This window comes from Martes martes, assembly GCF_963455335.1.
Source record: "Martes martes genome assembly, chromosome: 7".
NCBI classification, from domain to species: domain Eukaryota; kingdom Metazoa; phylum Chordata; class Mammalia; order Carnivora; family Mustelidae; genus Martes; species Martes martes.
This window is the reverse complement of record NC_137894.1, coordinates 74,604,558-74,623,190: the sequence shown is the minus strand read 5'-3', so window position 1 is coordinate 74,623,190 and position 18,633 is coordinate 74,604,558. Positions and strand designations below refer to the sequence as shown.

The 18,633-nt window shown below is 38.1% G+C and overlaps 1 protein-coding gene across 1 annotated transcript; it reads left to right on the top strand.

The window, feature by feature from the left end:
• Window positions 1-1,140: 1,140 nt before the first annotated feature.
• Window positions 1,141-2,479, top strand: LOC308345347 (26S proteasome regulatory subunit 4-like; the record flags this gene model as incomplete). The annotated part of the gene is given in 3 exon segments (XM_080807410.1): window positions 1,141-1,630; window positions 1,633-2,454; window positions 2,457-2,479. Coding segments are annotated over 3 exon segments (1,098 nt in total). The 5' UTR covers window positions 1,141-1,377.
• Window positions 2,480-18,633: the final 16,154 nt, after the last annotated feature.

Genomic DNA, 18,633 nt, shown 5'->3' with positions numbered 1-18,633 from the left:
TATTAGTTAACCTTTAATTTTAGTAGTCAGAATATTTTGATGTCTTATGGATCTCTTAAGGGGATCCAGAGAATCCTGTCTAAGAACCTCTGCTCCTAGACAAAATAGAAATGACTGAATGTCTGATTCCTAGAAAGGTATGTTTAACTTAACAGGTTGTCATGATAGGAATCATATAAGATTTGTGCTTCAGTGTTTATCTGAGCAGTACTGCTTTCTGATACCCTCTAGTTCCTATTTAGCAACCCAGTGGGCCCCATCTGCACATTATTTTGAGAGAGAATGAGTGTATGTGTGTGTGTATCTCCAAGCAGAGAGATGGTACAAGAAAATAGGGAATGAGTCAGGAGGGCTATTCTATTTCCTGAAAGCTCCTGGTATGTCTACCATTTCCATAGTTTGTTCTTTTGTCAAGACAGTAAAGGTACTGGTAAAAATGCAAAAGATGTTGCAGGGCTAATCCACAAGACTAGTTGATTATAGTCTATAGGTCAAGGGCTTTTAAGGATAAGTGATGTACAAGAGGAAATTTCTTAATATAATAATACATATTCACTAGAGAATACTTAGTGAACTTGGGTAAGTAATAAGAAGAAAACTTAAATCATTCATAGTTATATTACCCAGATAAAAACACTTAATATTTTAATATATTCTATATTTTATATGTGGTCTTTAAAAATTATCTTAAATGACTGCAGAATATTCTACTTTCTGGACATAGTATAAGTAGGTAATAAATCCCCAAGTGTTAAAACTAGAAGTTGCTTTCAGTTTTTAATTATCATAAATAAAACAACAGTAGATATTTTTGTGGTTAAATGTAATGTAGAGAGAATTTATGAAAGAATTTATGGGCTACAAGATTTTTGATACATATTTCAAAATAGATGGTACCTCCCTAGACCTCACTAGCACTCTTGAAAAAAAAATCTATTTTATCAAACCTTTGTTAAATTTGGGAATCTTTATTTTAAAATACTGCTTGCCAGTGTGGTAGATGAAAATGGCACTTTGTTATTTTTTTTATTTTTCATTTTTTGCCAGTGAAGCAAAACATGTTTTTATAATATGCCAAGATGGTGAAGTAGCCTTTCTCCTTTAAGATGAAGTTAAGGGGGGCACTCCGGTAGTGGTGGTTCGAGTGGCCGAAGCAAGCTGGGTCAGAGTCAGAGTGGTGGTCATGGCCCTGGAGGTGGCAAGAAGGATGACAAGGACAAGAAAAAGAAATATGAACCTCCTGTACCAACTCGGGTGGGGAAAAAGAAGAAGAAAACAAAGGGACCAGATGCTGCCAGCAAGCTGCCACTGGTGACACCCCATACTCAGTGCCGGTTAAAATTACTGAAGTTAGAGAGAATTAAAGACTATCTCCTCATGGAGGAAGAATTCATTAGAAATCAGGAACAAATGAAGCCTTTAGAAGAAAAACAAGAGGAGGAAACGTCTAAGGTGGATGACCTGAGAGGGACCCCAATGTCAGTAGGAACCTTGGAAGAGATCATTGATGACAATCACGCCATCGTGTCTACATCTGTGGGCTCCGAACACTATGTCAGCATTCTTTCCTTTGTAGACAAGGATCTGTTGGAACCAGGCTGCTCCGTCCTGCTCAACCACAAGGTGCATGCCTCATAGGGGTGCTTATGGATGACACAGATCCCTTGGTCACAGTGATGAAGGTAGAAAAGGCACCCCAGGAAACCTATGCTGATATTGGGGGGTTGGACAACCAAATCCAGGAAATTAAGGAATCTGTGGAGCTTCCTCTCACTCTTCCTGAATATTATGAAGAGATGGGTATAAAGCCCCCGAAGGGGGTCATTCTCTATGGTCCACCTGGCACAGGTAAAACCTTATTAGCCAAAGCAGTAGCAAACCAAACCTCAGCCACTTTCTTAAGAGTGGTTGGCTCAGAACTTATTCAGAAGTACCTAGGTGACGGGCCCAAACTCGTTCGGGAATTGTTTCGAGTTGCAGAAGAACATGCACCATCCATCGTGTTTATTGATGAAATTGATGCCATTGGAACAAAAAGGTATGACTCAAATTCTGGTGATGAGAGAGAAATTCAGCGAACAATGCTGGAGCTGCTGAACCAATTGGATGGATTTGATTCAAGGGGTGATGTGAAAGTTATCATGGCCACAAACCGAATAGAGACTTTGGATCCAGCTCTTATCAGACCAGGTCGCATCGACAGGAAGATTGAGTTCCCCCTGACCGACGAAAAGACTAAGAAGCGCATCTTTCAAATCCACACAAGCAGGATGATGCTGGCCGATGATGTGACCCTGGACGACTTGATCATGGCTAAAGATGACCTCTCGGGTGCTGATATCAAGGCAATCTGTGCAGAAGCTGGTCTGATGGCCTTGAGAGAATGCAGAATGAAAGTAACAAATGAAGACTTCAAGAAATCTAAAGAAAATGTTCTTTATAAAAAACAAGAAGGCACCCCGAGGGACTATATCTCTAGCAGACCACAGCTGCCTTCAAGGAAGTGGTCGGGGTTGTTCCAACCCCTTGAAGGGATGAGGTTGGGGAAGTTGCCCAGAGGAACCCAAGTTCCAGTTGATCTTTCTTATTAGTAAAACCTCCTTGTGTACTTTTTTGAGTGTAGGATGCCCCCCAGGCTGCCTTTCCCTTTTGGTCCCGTGCAGTGCTCTGTCTCCAATAAAGCGTGCTCCTTCTCAAAAAAAAAAAAAAAGATGAAGTTAAGGGGGACACCTGGGTGGCTCAGTTAAGTGTCTGACTTCATTCAGCTCAGGTTATGGTCTCAGAGTCCTGGGATCCAGCCTTGCATTGGGCTCCAAGCTCAGCAGAGTCTGCTTATCCCTCTCCCTCTGCACCGCCCACCCCAGCCCCTGCCACAACTTGTGCTCTCTGTGTCTTTCTCTCAAATAAATAAAATCTTAAAAAAAAAAAAAAAAAAAAAAAGGTTGAGATGAGGAACATACCATGAAATATAAACCACTGTGGGAAATCCATAGGGTGGAGAAGGGGCTGTTATGAATTGGTATGGAAGGGATGCAGCTTTGACCTGAGGCAAGAAGCAGCAAGGCAAATGTGTGGGGGGATAATAAGAATTGTTGGGATTCATCTACTTCTTCTTCTTTATCCTTAAGACAAAGAAGTACTTGTGTAAGTAAGTACTTGTGTGACTTCAGGCCTCTAGTCTAGATCTCTGAAGATTAAAATCAGGGTAGAGTGTGAGGGCATAAGAATAAGTAGGGGTTAGCCAACTCAGGCATCGAAACAAAAAGGTTGATTGTTATGTAAATTACAATAAATATCAGTGGTTAAACTTACCTGATACAGCTGTTTACATGAGCATATTTAAAGTCTAAGGACACACAAAAAAAAAACACGAAGAAAAGAATAAAAAATAACACATAATGGCAGATAAATGCTTAAATTATTCTGATTTATTTATAATTAATATCAGATGCAGTGGGTTTAGAATAAAAAATATGCTTACATGGTTATGGCATCATGATAAAATTTCAATTTACCAAAAATATTATAAATGTGTTTACGGCCAAAAAAATAGCCTTAAATACATTTGAAGAAATGGATAAATTTGCACCATCCTAGTGATAGCAACATACTTCTCTTGATTATTCATAAACCAAGCAGACCAAAAAGTACTAAGAATATAGATGATCACAGCAGCACATTCAAAAACTGATATAAATGATGTATACAGAGTTCTGGCAGAGTGTGGGGAGAGGAGGATAATCTTATGATTCTATATATGGTCAGCAATTAACTTGTAACTTAATATGAAAATAATAAGCAGAAACAAAAAAGGATGCTGTTACTTATTCCATGGGTTAATCTGTGGAATGCAATAAGAGGTATTTTGGGACACCTAGGTGGCCCATCGGTTAAGCATCTGCCTTTAGTTCAGGTTATGATCTCACTTGGGGCCCTCTAATCAAGTCCCAAGTCAGGCTCCCATTCTGTAATCAGTTTATCCAGGTTTTTCCAATTTTCTTAAAACTTTTTTTTTTTTCCAAATTATAATCTAACTTGTATCCATACCTTACATTTAGGGAGCTCTTAAATCTTTTTCAATCTAGATCTACTGTCACCTCACTTTTGTTTATCACACCAATTTTACAGAAATTGAGTCAGTGCCCTGTAGAATTTCTCACATTTGGAATTAATTTCCCTTTTTTATGGTGTCATTTAACTTGTTACTCTGTCTCTTCCTTCCCTTGAGTAGAAACTAACTCTAAAGACTTGCTTAGATTCTAGTTAAAAATTTGGGGGGAAGAATAGAAAAAGTGGTATATTTTATTTTTTTTTTTTTAAGATTTTATTTATCAGATAGAGATCACAAGTAGGCAGAGAAGCAGGCAGAGAGAGAGAGGAAGGGAAGCAGGCTCCCTGATGAGCAGAGAGCCCGATGCGGGGCTCAATCCCAGGACCCTGAGATCATGACCTGAGCCAAAGGCAGGGGCTTTAACCCACTGAGCCACCCAGGCACCCCTGGTATATTTTATCTTATAACTAGGCCTATGATCTCAGGTTCATGTTGTGACAGCCTAATCCCTACATTTTAAACATTTGTCTTGAATTTTAAAGGTTTTATCCACCACTGAAGTTCTCTTAAAACAGTTATGTCATGAGGGACAACCAGTATGTTGTATCTATTTACTACTCTATTATTCCTTCCATATATAGCAAATGAAAATCTGTGGTAAAAATGTTCTCTCAAATTAAAAAAAAAAATTCTCTCATCATGTAGGGTCATCTGTTTTTACTGAAATACAATTCTTATGGAAAGTTAAAACTAAGATGAAATAGATTTCCAGAAAAATATAATTTACTGAAACTAAAGAAGAAATAACATCCTCACAAGAATCTCATGACTATCAGACACTTGAAACAAGGGTTTAACCACTTTCTAGACAGAAAAAATATCAAGCTTAGATGATGTTGGAGAAGAGTTTCCAAGCTTTCTGTGAAAAGATTACCCCAATTTTTTTACAATCTTGCCAATAACAGAGGGAAGTCTTCCTACACTTGATCTTAGCCAAAAGGCCGAGAAGCGATTGAGAGGGAAGTCTTCCTAATTATTTCTATAAGGACAGTATAACTTTGGTATTAAAACCAAACAAAAACCGTACCAGATGAGAAAATCATAGATCAGTTTTATTAATGAATACAGGTATCAAAACCCCTAACAAAATTTTAGCCAATAAAATGAAGCAGTAAATTTATTATTCTTCAACCAAGTTGGATACATCCAGGATATGCAAGGCTGGTTTGATATTAGAAACAAATGCAAGATCATCTCAAACGATGCAAGAAAGACATTTTACATACTTAACACAATTCAAAACAAAAAGACCTCTTAGTAAATTATAAAGATCAAGGAAATTCCTTTAACTTGATTATTAAAAGAAAAGAAGAGCAAACCTTTTCAAGTATCATCTTAAATGATGAAATATTAGAAGAGTTGCCTTTATAACAGGAATGAGTCAAAGAGGCCCATTTCCATTCAAGACCATAATAAAATTCCATTTAAGCCTATCTAATTAGAAAACATTTTCGTTTGGTCATTGACCTGTAAATTGGTCAAACCACTTTGGAAAATAGAATAATCCTATATCCCAAAGGTATGTGTTCTATCATATACCTTACATGTTATTTCCCTCATATACCTTAGGATCTAGCAACCGTACCCCTGCATATAAAGTTAATTCCTTTCCCACATGCCACAAGAGGTATAAGAATGTTCATAGCAGCACTGTTCACACTAGCAAGAACCTGTAAACAACACAAATGTCTATCAATAGAAGCTGCCAAAGAATGAACTACCATAACAAAAGACAATACCTTTTATATAAAGTTAAAAATGACTAAAATAATCTGCTTTTAAAGCTAAATCTAAATGCCACGAAATAAAACATTATGTAAAAGGGAAATCAGGGAAATAAGGCCAAGGTTCAAAATGACCATTCCTTCAGGTGGGGGTGAAGTGTTAGGGGAATAGGACTGGAGGGAACTAACCCGGCGACATATAGGTTATTGTCAGCTCCCACTTTGTTTTATGCTGTGGGTACATGGATGTTTATTACATTATTAAAAACTGAAAATACATATGGGTCAATGATGAGAGTATGTCATAACCCTGTGATTAGCCCAATTCTACATATATGAAATTCAAGGAAAGAAATGGAAAATTTTCAGCTACTTGAGTGCCAGGAAATGGTAAGGTAGCAAAAGGACACAGAGAACTGGAGGGGTACTAAAAATAAACTTTATCTTTTTGTGTGTTTGCCTAGTACTTGTCCTACCTAGAGCAGCCAGGACATTAACGAACACAGCAGGCAAAATACGTACCACTATCAATGTGGTAAGAAAAGAACTAGTCTTTTAGTCCTCATCTTAAGTGGTACCTAAAGAAATACATGTGAAACATTTGGAAGAATATCAGAGACTTAAAAGGTGCAATAAATAATTATACACACATCTATTCACTAATGCATCCAACGAACATACTAAACCAGATCTCTGTATACTGATATTTCTGAGGCACTGGTAATGCAAAGATGGAGGGAAATAGTCCATGTTCTCTAGGAGCTTCATTATTCGAAGGAGACAAAATGATGACCAGAGTTGTGGATCCAAAAACAATGACTCCTGGGTTAGAGTGTTAAAAATTAGAATTTCCAGAAAATCCAGATACACACATCCCCACTGTAGTTACATCAGAGGTAAACTATGTCAGAGCATTAAAGAAGGAATGACTACCTAGATTAACCAGGAATTACTTTGTGAAGTGGTCATAGTGATCATCGTTCTTTGGAATTACATTTTAGTTCATATTTTAGGTCATTCCACTGAATTTAGTAAGATACATTCTAAAGAATAAGTAGAGCTGGTCGATCAAATAAGAGAAGAAAGAATATGTATCAAATCATGGAGGTTCAGTATCAGGTGGCATATCCTAGGAATCTTAACTCTCTGCTAAAGCCTAGGTTTTGTGGGGAAGGTGAGTAGTGCAAGTAAGTTAGTTATGTTGGCCCTCTGACAATCTCGCCCACCCAGTCATGTTATTTCAAAATAGTTCTACTCTTAGTAACATGAAGATGGACAGTGTAATACACAGTCTTACTCTCAGCTTGGCCCTTGCTATTAAAATATTTTCCACCAATTAAACTATTACTGATCATCCAGCTCTTAGTTTGCCTTAGGAACGCCATGGATGGAGTTGCTTAACCTTTTTCATGCTCACTTCCCAATTTTTTCTTTAAAAAAAAAAATACATCTTATTATTTGATCAATGAAAAATCATTTCTCATTATTGCTTTAAATTCAGCACTCAATTTTAGTTTCATCCAATGAAAGACTTTGTGTAAAAGCAACTTTTGATGTTCTCAAAGCCAGCTCATATCTGAAAGCGTGGGTGAGTGTAATCAAATGGGGACCTCTAACGAACCTATTCCCCTCACCTCTGCAATAACAAAACAGTAGCTGCTGGAATACGCTCCACAGGTCATGGGGGAGCTGTACATCGTTCGTTGCCATTGCCATGTGACTGGAGGCTGCTCATTCACTCCCAGAGCTGACCTGAACTTGCCTAGCAACAGGATGTTGTTGCTAATGGTTACCATTCCATGGGGAAATATTTCTTCTGGGTGTTTGAGGTCTTTGTCTTTATAGTTTGATAGACTTTATAAGTATGAGCAGCAAGGTCTCAATCCATTCCATTCTTTTGCCTCGTGTGCATTTACAAATTTAGAAATTTCCTCAGTAGGAGCACAGTTTACTTTTGAGGACTGGCCTCACTCTTGGTTCAAATATCTACACTTTTTTTTTTTAAACTTGAGCTGAAAAATGGATATGAGTTCTGCCACATCTTACTGAGACTGGCTATAGTTTCCTGCTTTCCCTCATGGGTTCCACTTGTGAGTTCTCCAGTGTGGGCAGCTTATGTTATATGGAACCTGAACTCTAAACAATTTTTTAAAAATAATTCCAGAAGTAGTAAAATTCATTTGTAAAGGTATTTAACTTACCAATATGTTGAAGTGAGGTTGGAAGATCTTCAGCTTGAACCAGTTTGCTTTATTTTGTTTTAAATCTTAATTCCAGTATAGTTGACATACAGTGTTTCCAGGTGTACAATACCATGGTTCAACAGCTCTATACATTATTCAGTGTTTCTCTTACTAAGTGTGCTATTCAACCCCTTTACCTCTTGTACTCATCCTTCTACCCACCTCTCCTCCAGTAACCATCAGTTCTTCATAGTTAAGAGTCTTTTTCAGGGCACCTGGGTGGCCTTGTGGGTTAAGCCTGTGCTTTTGGCTCAGGTCATGATCTCAGGGTCCTGGGATGGAGCCCAGCATCGGGCTCTCTGCTCAGCGGGGAGCCTGCTTCCCCTTCTCTGCCTGCTGCTCTGCCTACTTGTGATCTCTCTCTCTGTATCTCTGTATCTCTCTCTCTAATAAATAAATAAGTAAAATCTTAAAAAAAAAGTCTGTTTTTCGACTTGTCTCTTTTTTTTTCTTTGTTCATTTGTTTTGGTTTTTAAATTCCACCTAGGAGTGAGATCACATGGTATTCGTCTTTCTTTGACAGACTTATTTCACGTAGCATTACATTCTGTAGATCAAATCATGTTGTTGTAAAAGGTAAGATTTCGGTCTTTTTTATGGCTAAGATTCCACTGCATACATATATATATACACACATATGTGTGTATATATATATGTATGCAGTGGAATATTACTGACAAATGGGTAAAGAGTGGTATATATACCACATCTTTACCCATAAATATATAATAAATATATATACACATATATATATGTGTGTGTATATATGTGTATATATATGTGTATATGTGTATACACACAGGTGTATATGTGTATATGTGTATACACACACAGGTGTATACCATGTGTATACACATATATACACACACACATATGTGTGTGTATCTTCCATATCTTGACTATTGTAAATAATGCTGCAGTAAACATAGAGGTGCATTTGTCTTTTCAAATTAGTGTTTCCATTTTCTTTGGGTAAATACCTAGTAGTGGAATTACTGGATCATATGGTAATTCAGTTTTTTATTTTTTGAGTAACATCCATACTGTTTTCTGCAGTGGCTGCCCCAATTTGCATTCCTACCAATAGTGCAAGAGGATTTCTTTTTCTCCACATCCTCACCAATACCTGTAGTTTCTTGGGGTTTTTGTTTGTTTGTTTGTTTTTTAATTTCTTAGCCATTCTGACAGGTGTGAGGTTATACATCATGGTACTGTTGATTTTCATTTCCTTGATGATTAATTTTAAGCATCTTTTCATGTCTCTGTTGCCCATGCCTATGTCATCTTTGGAGAAATTTCTGTTCATATCTTCTGCCCATTTTATTTGGCTTATGGGGGGGCACTTAGTGTTGAATTTTATAAATTGTTTATATATTTTGGATGTATATGAGTATCAGATATGCCATTTCCAAAATCTTTTTCCATTCAGTAGGTTTTTAGTTTTTTTGTTTCTTTTGCTGTGTACAAGCTTTTTATTTTGCTGTAGTCCCAATAGTTTATTTTTGCTTTTGTTTCCCTTGCCTCAGGAGATCTATCTAGAAAAGTGTTGCTACAGCTGATGTCAGAGAAATTATTGCCTTTGCTCTCTTCTAGGATTTTTATAGTTCTGGTCTCACATTTATGTCTTTAATCCATATTGAATATGTTTTTGTGTATGTTGTGAGGAAGTGGCCTAATTTCATTCTTCTGCATATAGCTATCCAGTTTTGTCAAAACCATTGTTGAAGAGACTGTCTTTTTCCAGTTGTATATTCTTAACTACTTTATCATAGGTTAATTAGCCATATAATCATGGGTTTAATTCTGGGCACTCTATTTTGTTCCATTGATCTATGTGTCTGGTTTTTGTGCCGGTACCATATGGTTTGGATTACTATAGCTTTGTAATATATCTTAAAATCTGGGATTGTGATACCTCCAGTTTTCTTTTTCAAGGTTGCTCTGGCTATTCTTAGTCTTCCCTGGTTCCATACAAATTTTGAGATTACTTGTTCAAGTTCTGTGAAAAATGTTGTTGATATTTTGATAGGGATTGCATTAAATCTGTAGACTGCTTTGAGTAGTATAGAGATTTTAACAATATTGGTTCTTCCAATCATAAGCATGGAATATCTTGCTATTTGTTTTTATTCCCTTCAAATTCTTTATTTTATTTGTAGAGGGGCGGGAGAGTAGTCTGAATTGGGTTATGAGGATCCCAGGCAGTGTACCTCGCCTCAACCACTGAATTCACTTCACTCACTGGCCTGTTTCAAGCTCCTGCTAAGGAAGCATCTGCCAGGCCACTCCCCTGGGGTGGGGCTTATGACATCTCCTGCCCAGTCTGCCTTCCTACAGAACCCTGCTTTCTGGGAACTCACCTCCAGGACCCTGTGAGGGCTGCTTTTAGCCCTAGTCTCAGACCTCATTTTCACTTTCTTTCATCAGTGCTTTCTAGTTTTCAGAGTACAGGTCTTTCACCTCCTTGGTTAAGCTTTTTCCTACATATTTCATTATTTGAGGGGTACAATTGTAAACATAACTGTTTTCTAAATTTCTTTTTTTGCTACTTCATTATTAGAGTATAGAACTGCAAGGGGTGTCTTTATATTTTGTATCCTGTGACCTTTCTAAATTCATTGACCACTTCTAGTAATTTTTTGGTGGAGTTGTTATGGTTTTCTATATATAGTATCTGCAGATAGTGAAAGTTTTACTACTTTATTTCCAACTTGGATGCTTTTTATTTCTTTTTGTTGTCTGATTCCTATGGCCAGGTCTTCCAGTATTATGCTGAGTACGAGTGGTGAAAAGAGGACACCCTTACCTGGTTTCTGATCTTAGGGCAGTTTTTCACTGTTGAGTATGATGTTAGCTGTGGGTTTTCCATGTGCGGCCTTTATTATGTTGAGGTATGTTCCCTCTAAACCTACTTGGTTGAGGGATTTTTATCATGAATGGATATTATACTTTGTCAAATACTTTTTTTGCATTTATTGAAATGATCATAGGGTTTTTATCCTTTCTCTTATTTATATGATGTATCACATTGATTTGCAAATATTAAGCCACCCTTGCATCTCTGAAATAAAATCCACTTAATTGTGCTGAATGATTTTTTTTTTTAACGTATTATTGAATTTGAACCACTTTGCTTTAGAGCAAGGTTTCTCAAACTTCTCAGTGGACATTGTAGGCTGGATAACTCTGTTTTAGAGAACTTTTCTGAGCATGAAAGATGTCTAGCAGCAATTCTGGTCTCTACCTACTAGAAGCAGTAACAACCCTATTCCCAGTTATGACAACCAAAAATGTCTTCGGACATTGCCAAATGTCTGGAAACCCTTGGGAAGAAAATTGTCCTCAGTTTAGAACTATTAATTTAAAGAACTTGATTTAAAGACAAAATTTTTAAATGCAAGGTCAATGAGAATCTTAAATTCTTTAAAGTCTAGGAAAATGACTGAAAACCCAACTAAAACTTCTATAGTGCTTACAAAGTACTAAGAAATGACTTATCTATGGGAGGCCAATGCCTAGAATCATGTTGACATTTTTCTTTTCTATTTAGACCAATTTATTTTTCACTAGATACTGTGGAATCATTTTTCATCCTTGGCTAAATCTTGTTTGTGGTTCCATCTGTGATGAATTCTGATGATTCTTATTACTGACTGGTCAGTAGGTTTCTGTATCCTGCTCCAATTTAGGTTTCTGGGCAGGAATTATATATATAATTGACCATATGAGGAAACTGATAACTTCAGAGACAAAGCAATGCTGCTACCACAATTTCCTAATATTGAGTCCATATTATAATTACATAGGAGAATGCCTTGTTTTGTAGGAAACACACATAAGCATTAGGATGACAGGATGCCATGTGGGCAACTTACTCTAAATCAGAAAAAAAAAAAAATCTTTGTACCATGTTTGCAACTTCTCTATAAGTATGAGATTGTGTGGGAGCTTTTTGTTAGAACACACATGCTCCTGTGTGAGCTGGGGTGGGGTGCAGAGGGAGAAAGAATCTTAAGCAGGCTCCATGCTCGGTGCAGAGCCTGACAAAATCAAGAGACAGACACTTAAGTGACTGAGCCACCCAGGTGCCCCTGAGATGGTTTTAAATATTATAAAAAATTTTTAAATTCCACTTTGTACATAGTCCCCCCCAGAAAAGAGGAAGAACAATAATGTAAATAATGTATGTGATTACATGAAATAGACAGTCTTGACCAAGCATGAGCTGAAAGACAGTTATTCTCTCAGTAGGTTTCAATTCCTACATGTGTCTCAGACTGTGAACATCTTGACACATTTACATTTCATTGACAATTTCAGTACTTATCAGCAATAACTCTTTATGCAAGTTTTTTTTTTTTTACGTGTTACTTTAAAAGTCAACCCATAATGAGATATAAATGGGGAAGGATGAAGAAAACCAAACTAAAAGATGTCAATGAAAGCTAAGGGAGGAGAGCGTTTTGAGGACAAATGTGTATTAAATGCTCCAGTGGTTAAAATGAAGACTGACCTACATAGAGTCAGCATAGTATTGGGGCAGAGCTGGTCTAAAACCAGGGCTGATTTGCACAATGAGCTGTTTAGAGAAGTCCATCTGTCCAGAGACCCTAGTGAATCTTGTCAGGTCTCCTTTTGTTAGGGGCTGCTGACCACCCTTAGGAGTGGTGAGAAGGCTGATAAATGCACCAGCAGTGGCATCAATGTAAGGTTGCTAAAAAGGTATTGGTGACTCTGGCCAGAACAATTCCAGTGGAGGATGGCAGTGAGTTCAAGAGACAAGAATGTAGAGACCTGGCATATAGCTGAGTCTTCTATGACACCAGGTCAGAGAGGGGAGAAACATATAGACAGTACTTGTGGAGGGACATACAATTGACAGAGGAATTTTTTTTTTTTGCCGTGTTTGTTGAGATGAGAGAAGCTTTAACAGGTTTGAATGTGGTGGACGAAAAAATCCACAGAGAGTGAGTTACTTTGCAAGGCAAGTGGTTTGGAACAAAAGCAAGAGTCAAAGGAATCGAGTCTGTGATAAAGGAAGTAAGGACGAAATGAAATGGGCATTATGGTTTCAGGGGTGAAGCACTTCTGGGTGAAGAAATGGCTTTGTGGATCTCGATTTCAAGTTAAAAGAAAGGAGCCATGGTATGGCCAAGGAAGTGAATGACTGAAGAGGGGCATGGAACTGAAAATATGAGGGTTGGGGTGGATCACCTACAAGGCCATTAATTGTAACTCCTCGCGTGACTTACCTGAGGTATGATAAAGGGAAACCTGTGCTAATTTAATTTTCCCATAAGAATTTTGTATACAGAGAGAGTCTCTACCACATCCTGCTCCCTTTTTATAAATTATGACCACTTCTGGAATCTACAGACCACTCGCGGGAAGCCACTTAGTTCTACATGTAACAGTGCGGAAAGCTGTACATCAAGACATAACCCAGCTACCACATTTCTGGAAACTACTAAATATTCATGTTCAAACAATACTCCTTATTTTACACCTTACATTTTCATACTTGTGGAAGTCCCTTTCCATTTTGGTTGGGGGAGCCTTAATCAAGTGACCTGCAAAGCTGGGGAAATAACTTTCCAAACTAGTGATCCTTGAGAGGGGGCTATTTTGAGGGAATTGCTTTTAAAATAGAGTTTTTGTGATACTGCTGACTCCAATGTTTTAAAATTTGTTCTTGTGCCCTTCAGCAAAGAGTGCACAGGGGGTCCTTTTATTGATCTAAATAATAAATATGAAAAGTCCATTTGCTTTGGATTAAATAAATGTGCCATTTCTGCTTGAACATAGATCTCAAATTCAAGCGAACAAATCAAATATGAAGTGAGATCAACTAAAGACAAACAGCGGGAAAAATGTCCAAAGTGGCTAACGATGAGCAATGAGTAGACGGTCTTTGAATCTTTTCAAGACTATTAAACACCCTCATTCTTATGATTAGACTCTATCCATACACTGTTTAGTGAAGTTGGATGTTGTGCCATTATCTGGGGCAGTCAAATTTGGACTTGCCTGGAATTAAATTTGTTCTTCAGGTCCCTGACATTTATCAATACAGAACGTGTTCCTTAGAAAGCCGATGTCAGCAATTCAAGACCCAGCAGCTCTGAATAGTTCTACTTTCCTCTGAAGCACTTGTTCATTATGGCTGATGGAAAGGCATGATGCTGGCGTGCACACACACACCACAGAGGTGACTGACGGCAGAAAAATATAGTTTGAAAAACCCAAGGACTGTTGGAGTAAAGAAGAAACCTTTACTGTTACCTTCTATAGGTGTGAGCCAGTCCCCTCCTCCCAGCGCTTATTGTGTTGTTTGTCTTATTTAAATTGCCAGCCCACTGGGTAGAGATTGTAGCTTCTTAATATTCCATTCAGAGACTACTTCACAGTGGGTATTCAATAAATGTTAAATAACAATAATAACACCATATAGAGCCACTAATTTCAAAAAGTGAGGTAGAAATTGGTGTTTTGAATCTCCATACGAATGGCATTGGCTCTTGATGCCTTTTTTCCCCCTCCCAAGGCACCCGCTGGCCTTTAGGCATTGTACACCCCACAAAGCAGCTTCTACCAGCTACCCATCCTAAGCAGTTGCCGCAAGGGTCAGGAGCCGTCCAGCTCTGGGAGAGCAGAGACTGCACACATGCGTACTAGCATGCCAACACAAAGGGCAACAGCAGAAAGCCATGGCCCTCGGAGGTCAGGCTCTCATCCAGCTGCCTGCCACACACGATCGCCTCTGCCATGTGTGCCACCCACTTGAGCACAAAAGTGTGCCCAGAGAGTGCTGGAAAGGAAAGAGCGTGGTGTCTTTTATAGCACTTTCTAGTCACTAACAATGACCAGGGAGCTAGCCATGGTTCAGCCTAGTGATCAGCATTTGAAGTGGAAATGGATATTTAATGCCTTCCCCTGCACCCCCACCTAAAGTGGGTAACTTTGTTTCCTAAGAGACTTCTTTTTATTCAAAGTGCCATTTGGCAACTGAGAGAGAGCAATTTAGCTTCAAATTAAAATAGTTGCTATCAATTACAAGAAATTGACTACAGGTCCATTGGGCATTTTTTAAAATTTAAGATATTAATAGATTTTCTTTAACTAGGTATAAGAAAGGGAGAGGAAATGAAGGAGTCTTGGGGACAGGGCAGAGGAGGAATGAAGGGGGAAAGGTGGGATGTGGCCTGGGTTGGGGGAGACATATGCAGAAGGCAGGGTCAGACAAAGAAAACCAAGACTTCTTTTTTACTATTTCTTTGTCTATTATATGAGCCGTGCTTAAACTGACTTCGTGTTTGGAAGAATAGAATTCATCCCAGAAGGTTCTCTAAAGGGCAAAACAATACCTTTGTTTATGTTAAATGTGGTGGAGATAGATAAATGTCCTAATTTATATATATAATGGACTCTTTACAATGGCAAATTTTAATTCCATGAGCATGAGGTGACCACGTTAGCGGTGTGGGTACTGTAGCTGTTCTTGCCTTAACTTAGAGGAGGGGTACAGCACAGAGTCTTACAAAGCAAAAGTAGGACTGTCTAACAAAAATCAAAGTACTGAATATTTACCACATGCCAAGTGCTATTCTATCTAAATGCTTCCCATAAAATGATTTCCTCAAATTCTCGTAACAAATCACTGAGAAGACGGACTATTATTCCTAGCTCACAGAGAAGGAAAGAAATTAAGACGCGGAGAGATTAAGTAACTTACCCAAGGTCACACTGAGAAAGTCATGGTACCAGAATTTTAACTCCTTCATTTTGGTTCCAGGAGCCGTGGTCTCAACAGAACACTCAGTATTTTTAAAAGGAGGATCAGACAGGGACACCTGGGTGGCTCAGTTGGTTAAGTGGCTGCCTTCAGCTCGGGTCATGATCCCAGCTTCCTGGGATCGAGTCCCACATCGGGCTCCTTGCTTAGCAGGGAGCCTGCTTCTCTCTCTGTCTCTGTCTGCCATTCTGCCTGTGCTCGCTCTCTCTCTGACAAATAAATAAAATCTTAAAAAAAAAAAAAAAGGAGGATCAGACATTTAACATACTTAGATATAATTCTATTAGTTGTACTGATGCTAGTGACATAACTAGAACTTAGAACCTCATGTGGCTTTTCGCTAATCTTTAAGATAAATTCTTCTCTTTAGCAGGTACATGGCATATTTAAAGTCCTTGGTAATCTGGCTACACCTTCCATTTTCTGCCCTAGCTTTAGCTCCTCTTCACAGCTGAGCCTCTAGCTAAGCCATCTTAATCTTCTTACACTTGTCCTTTCCCCTTATAGCTCATCATCTTCTGCCAATATTTGTTCCCTTCTTATAATTCCCACATCCTTCACTGTCTCTCTTCCCTATTCATCTGATAGATTTGCCTTCCAATACTTGGCTCAGACTTTGCCTGCCCTAGGAAGACCTCTCTGAACTCTCCAAGCACCTTTAATAATTTCTTTCTAGGTAATCCCACAGCACCTATATACTCATGATTTGGAGCACTTATTACATTGCCTTCTTGTTTTTCTTTTATATATTCCCTCTGTTATTTGAATACAAACATTCAAAGACAAATACAACACCTTATTCATGCTTATGTATCTCTTGTCTTTAAAAGTGCCTCTTGAATGAGAGGTATACAATAATCATGGATGAATGAATGTTAAATGAGCCTTATCCTTAGGCTCCTTTTAATCTATCAGGTCTCAACCTAAATGCCAACTCCTCAAAGAGTTATTTTCTGACCATTCCCTCCAGTTACCCTCTGAGAAGATTAAAGATTAAATTACTTCCCATTCCTCCCATGAAGAAGTGGGTCTAAAACCTTGCCCTTGGGCCTGAGCAGAGCAGTGACTATATAACCAAAGGAACACAGCACAAATGATAATTTTCTAGGCTTCAGGTTCAGGCCATCAGTGACTGGAAACGTCCTCATCCTGCCTCTTGAGACATATGCTCAGAGATTCCTAGATGCCATTCTGTGAGGAAGCCAAAGCAATGCTATGAAGAGACCCACATGGAGAAAAGCAGTCAACAGTTATTACCAAATCGCCATCCATGAGAGTAAAAGCTCATTAACTGACATCATTTAGAATAGCTATGAAGTGTCCCAACTAAGTCCTGGGACCAAAGTGCAATTTGTCAGTAAAATAAATGATTACTGTTGTTTTAACCCAGTAAGTGTGGGTTCATTTGTTGGGCAGTAATAGAAAACTAAAGCATCCTCTAATACATCCTCCTGTTTATTTCGCTTTATATAACATATCTTTACCTGCAAGATGCTTTTCATCACTCTCCTCCAAGTCACCACCTTCGGTTAAATGTGAGCTCCATGTTTGTCTTATCTACTTCCATGAATGGAACCTGGTATAGACTAAATGCTAAGTAAGTACTTATGAGATAATTGAATGTTTTTAGACCTATGTTAAGGAGTTGCCTCATAGATGCAATCAAGGACTTTTGGACATTTTGATGCAGTAACCTGTCTTATGTGGAAAGTTTCAGTGTATTTCCTAAGATAACTGCACTTCAGGTTTCATGTTATAGGCCATTAGTTACTACGTTGGATTGATTTATTAAGATAGAGTCATATTTCTTGTGTTAATACATATTTCTTAAACTAGATACGTTCTAATAAGGAAAGGATGGGAGGAGAGGAAGGTGGTGATGCCATGGAAGAAGAGAATGGGTGTGTCTCTAGGGAAATAATTTACAAGAAAACCTGGAAGGTTTAGATTTTGGTGTTTCTTAGACAGTCATTCTAGAGATTCAGTGCATAGAAGTTCTCTGAAATACAATTTCTAAACTGATCTTACTATGTTCTTATAAAATTTCAGTACTGTCTTAACTTGAAGTCCTTCAAAGTACAGATCAGAAAACTTAAGAAAAACTCACTTTCCTAGGTGTCATTGAAATAAAAAAGCAAAAAGTATAAAAATTATAATAGTATTTTCCCCCATAACTGGACACTTTCGTATATACTAAAAGGAGAATTTTGGTCTCTGTATGCTCGTTCCTAGCTCTGTAAGCAAATGGGGCACTTTAAGTCCATGTGGGAAATAAAGTATCAAATGATCAGCAAGAAGCTGAACTTTAAATTTACAAGTGCACTTTCAATTCCCATGGAAATTGCACATTTTGTGGAAATGTGCTTAGATTGTCATTGTCTAGTCAAATACAGTGAAAATGCAAGTTGAAGGAGCATAATTAAGGTTAAAAAAAATGATACAAGGAGAATGGCTGTCTTTCATGAAGCCTAATCAGCACCTTGGATGTATCTCTAGGCACGGAATGGTCAGACACATGCTACTGAACCACTGGTCTTCAATTATCATTATCAGTGGCTTGTTATGTAAGTGTATGCACCATTTCTGTGTCCCTGCTTAGGTAATCTGGGTGCTTGTTTGAATAGAAATTTTCTTTGAGTGGGCTTCTTCAAACCCCATTGCCTCATTCTATTTCAGAACACATCCTAGAGAAGGAAGTCATATTCAAAAGAAGGTATTTGGAGTTTCAAAATTCACCTGCGCCATAAAGAGGACTGGGAAGAT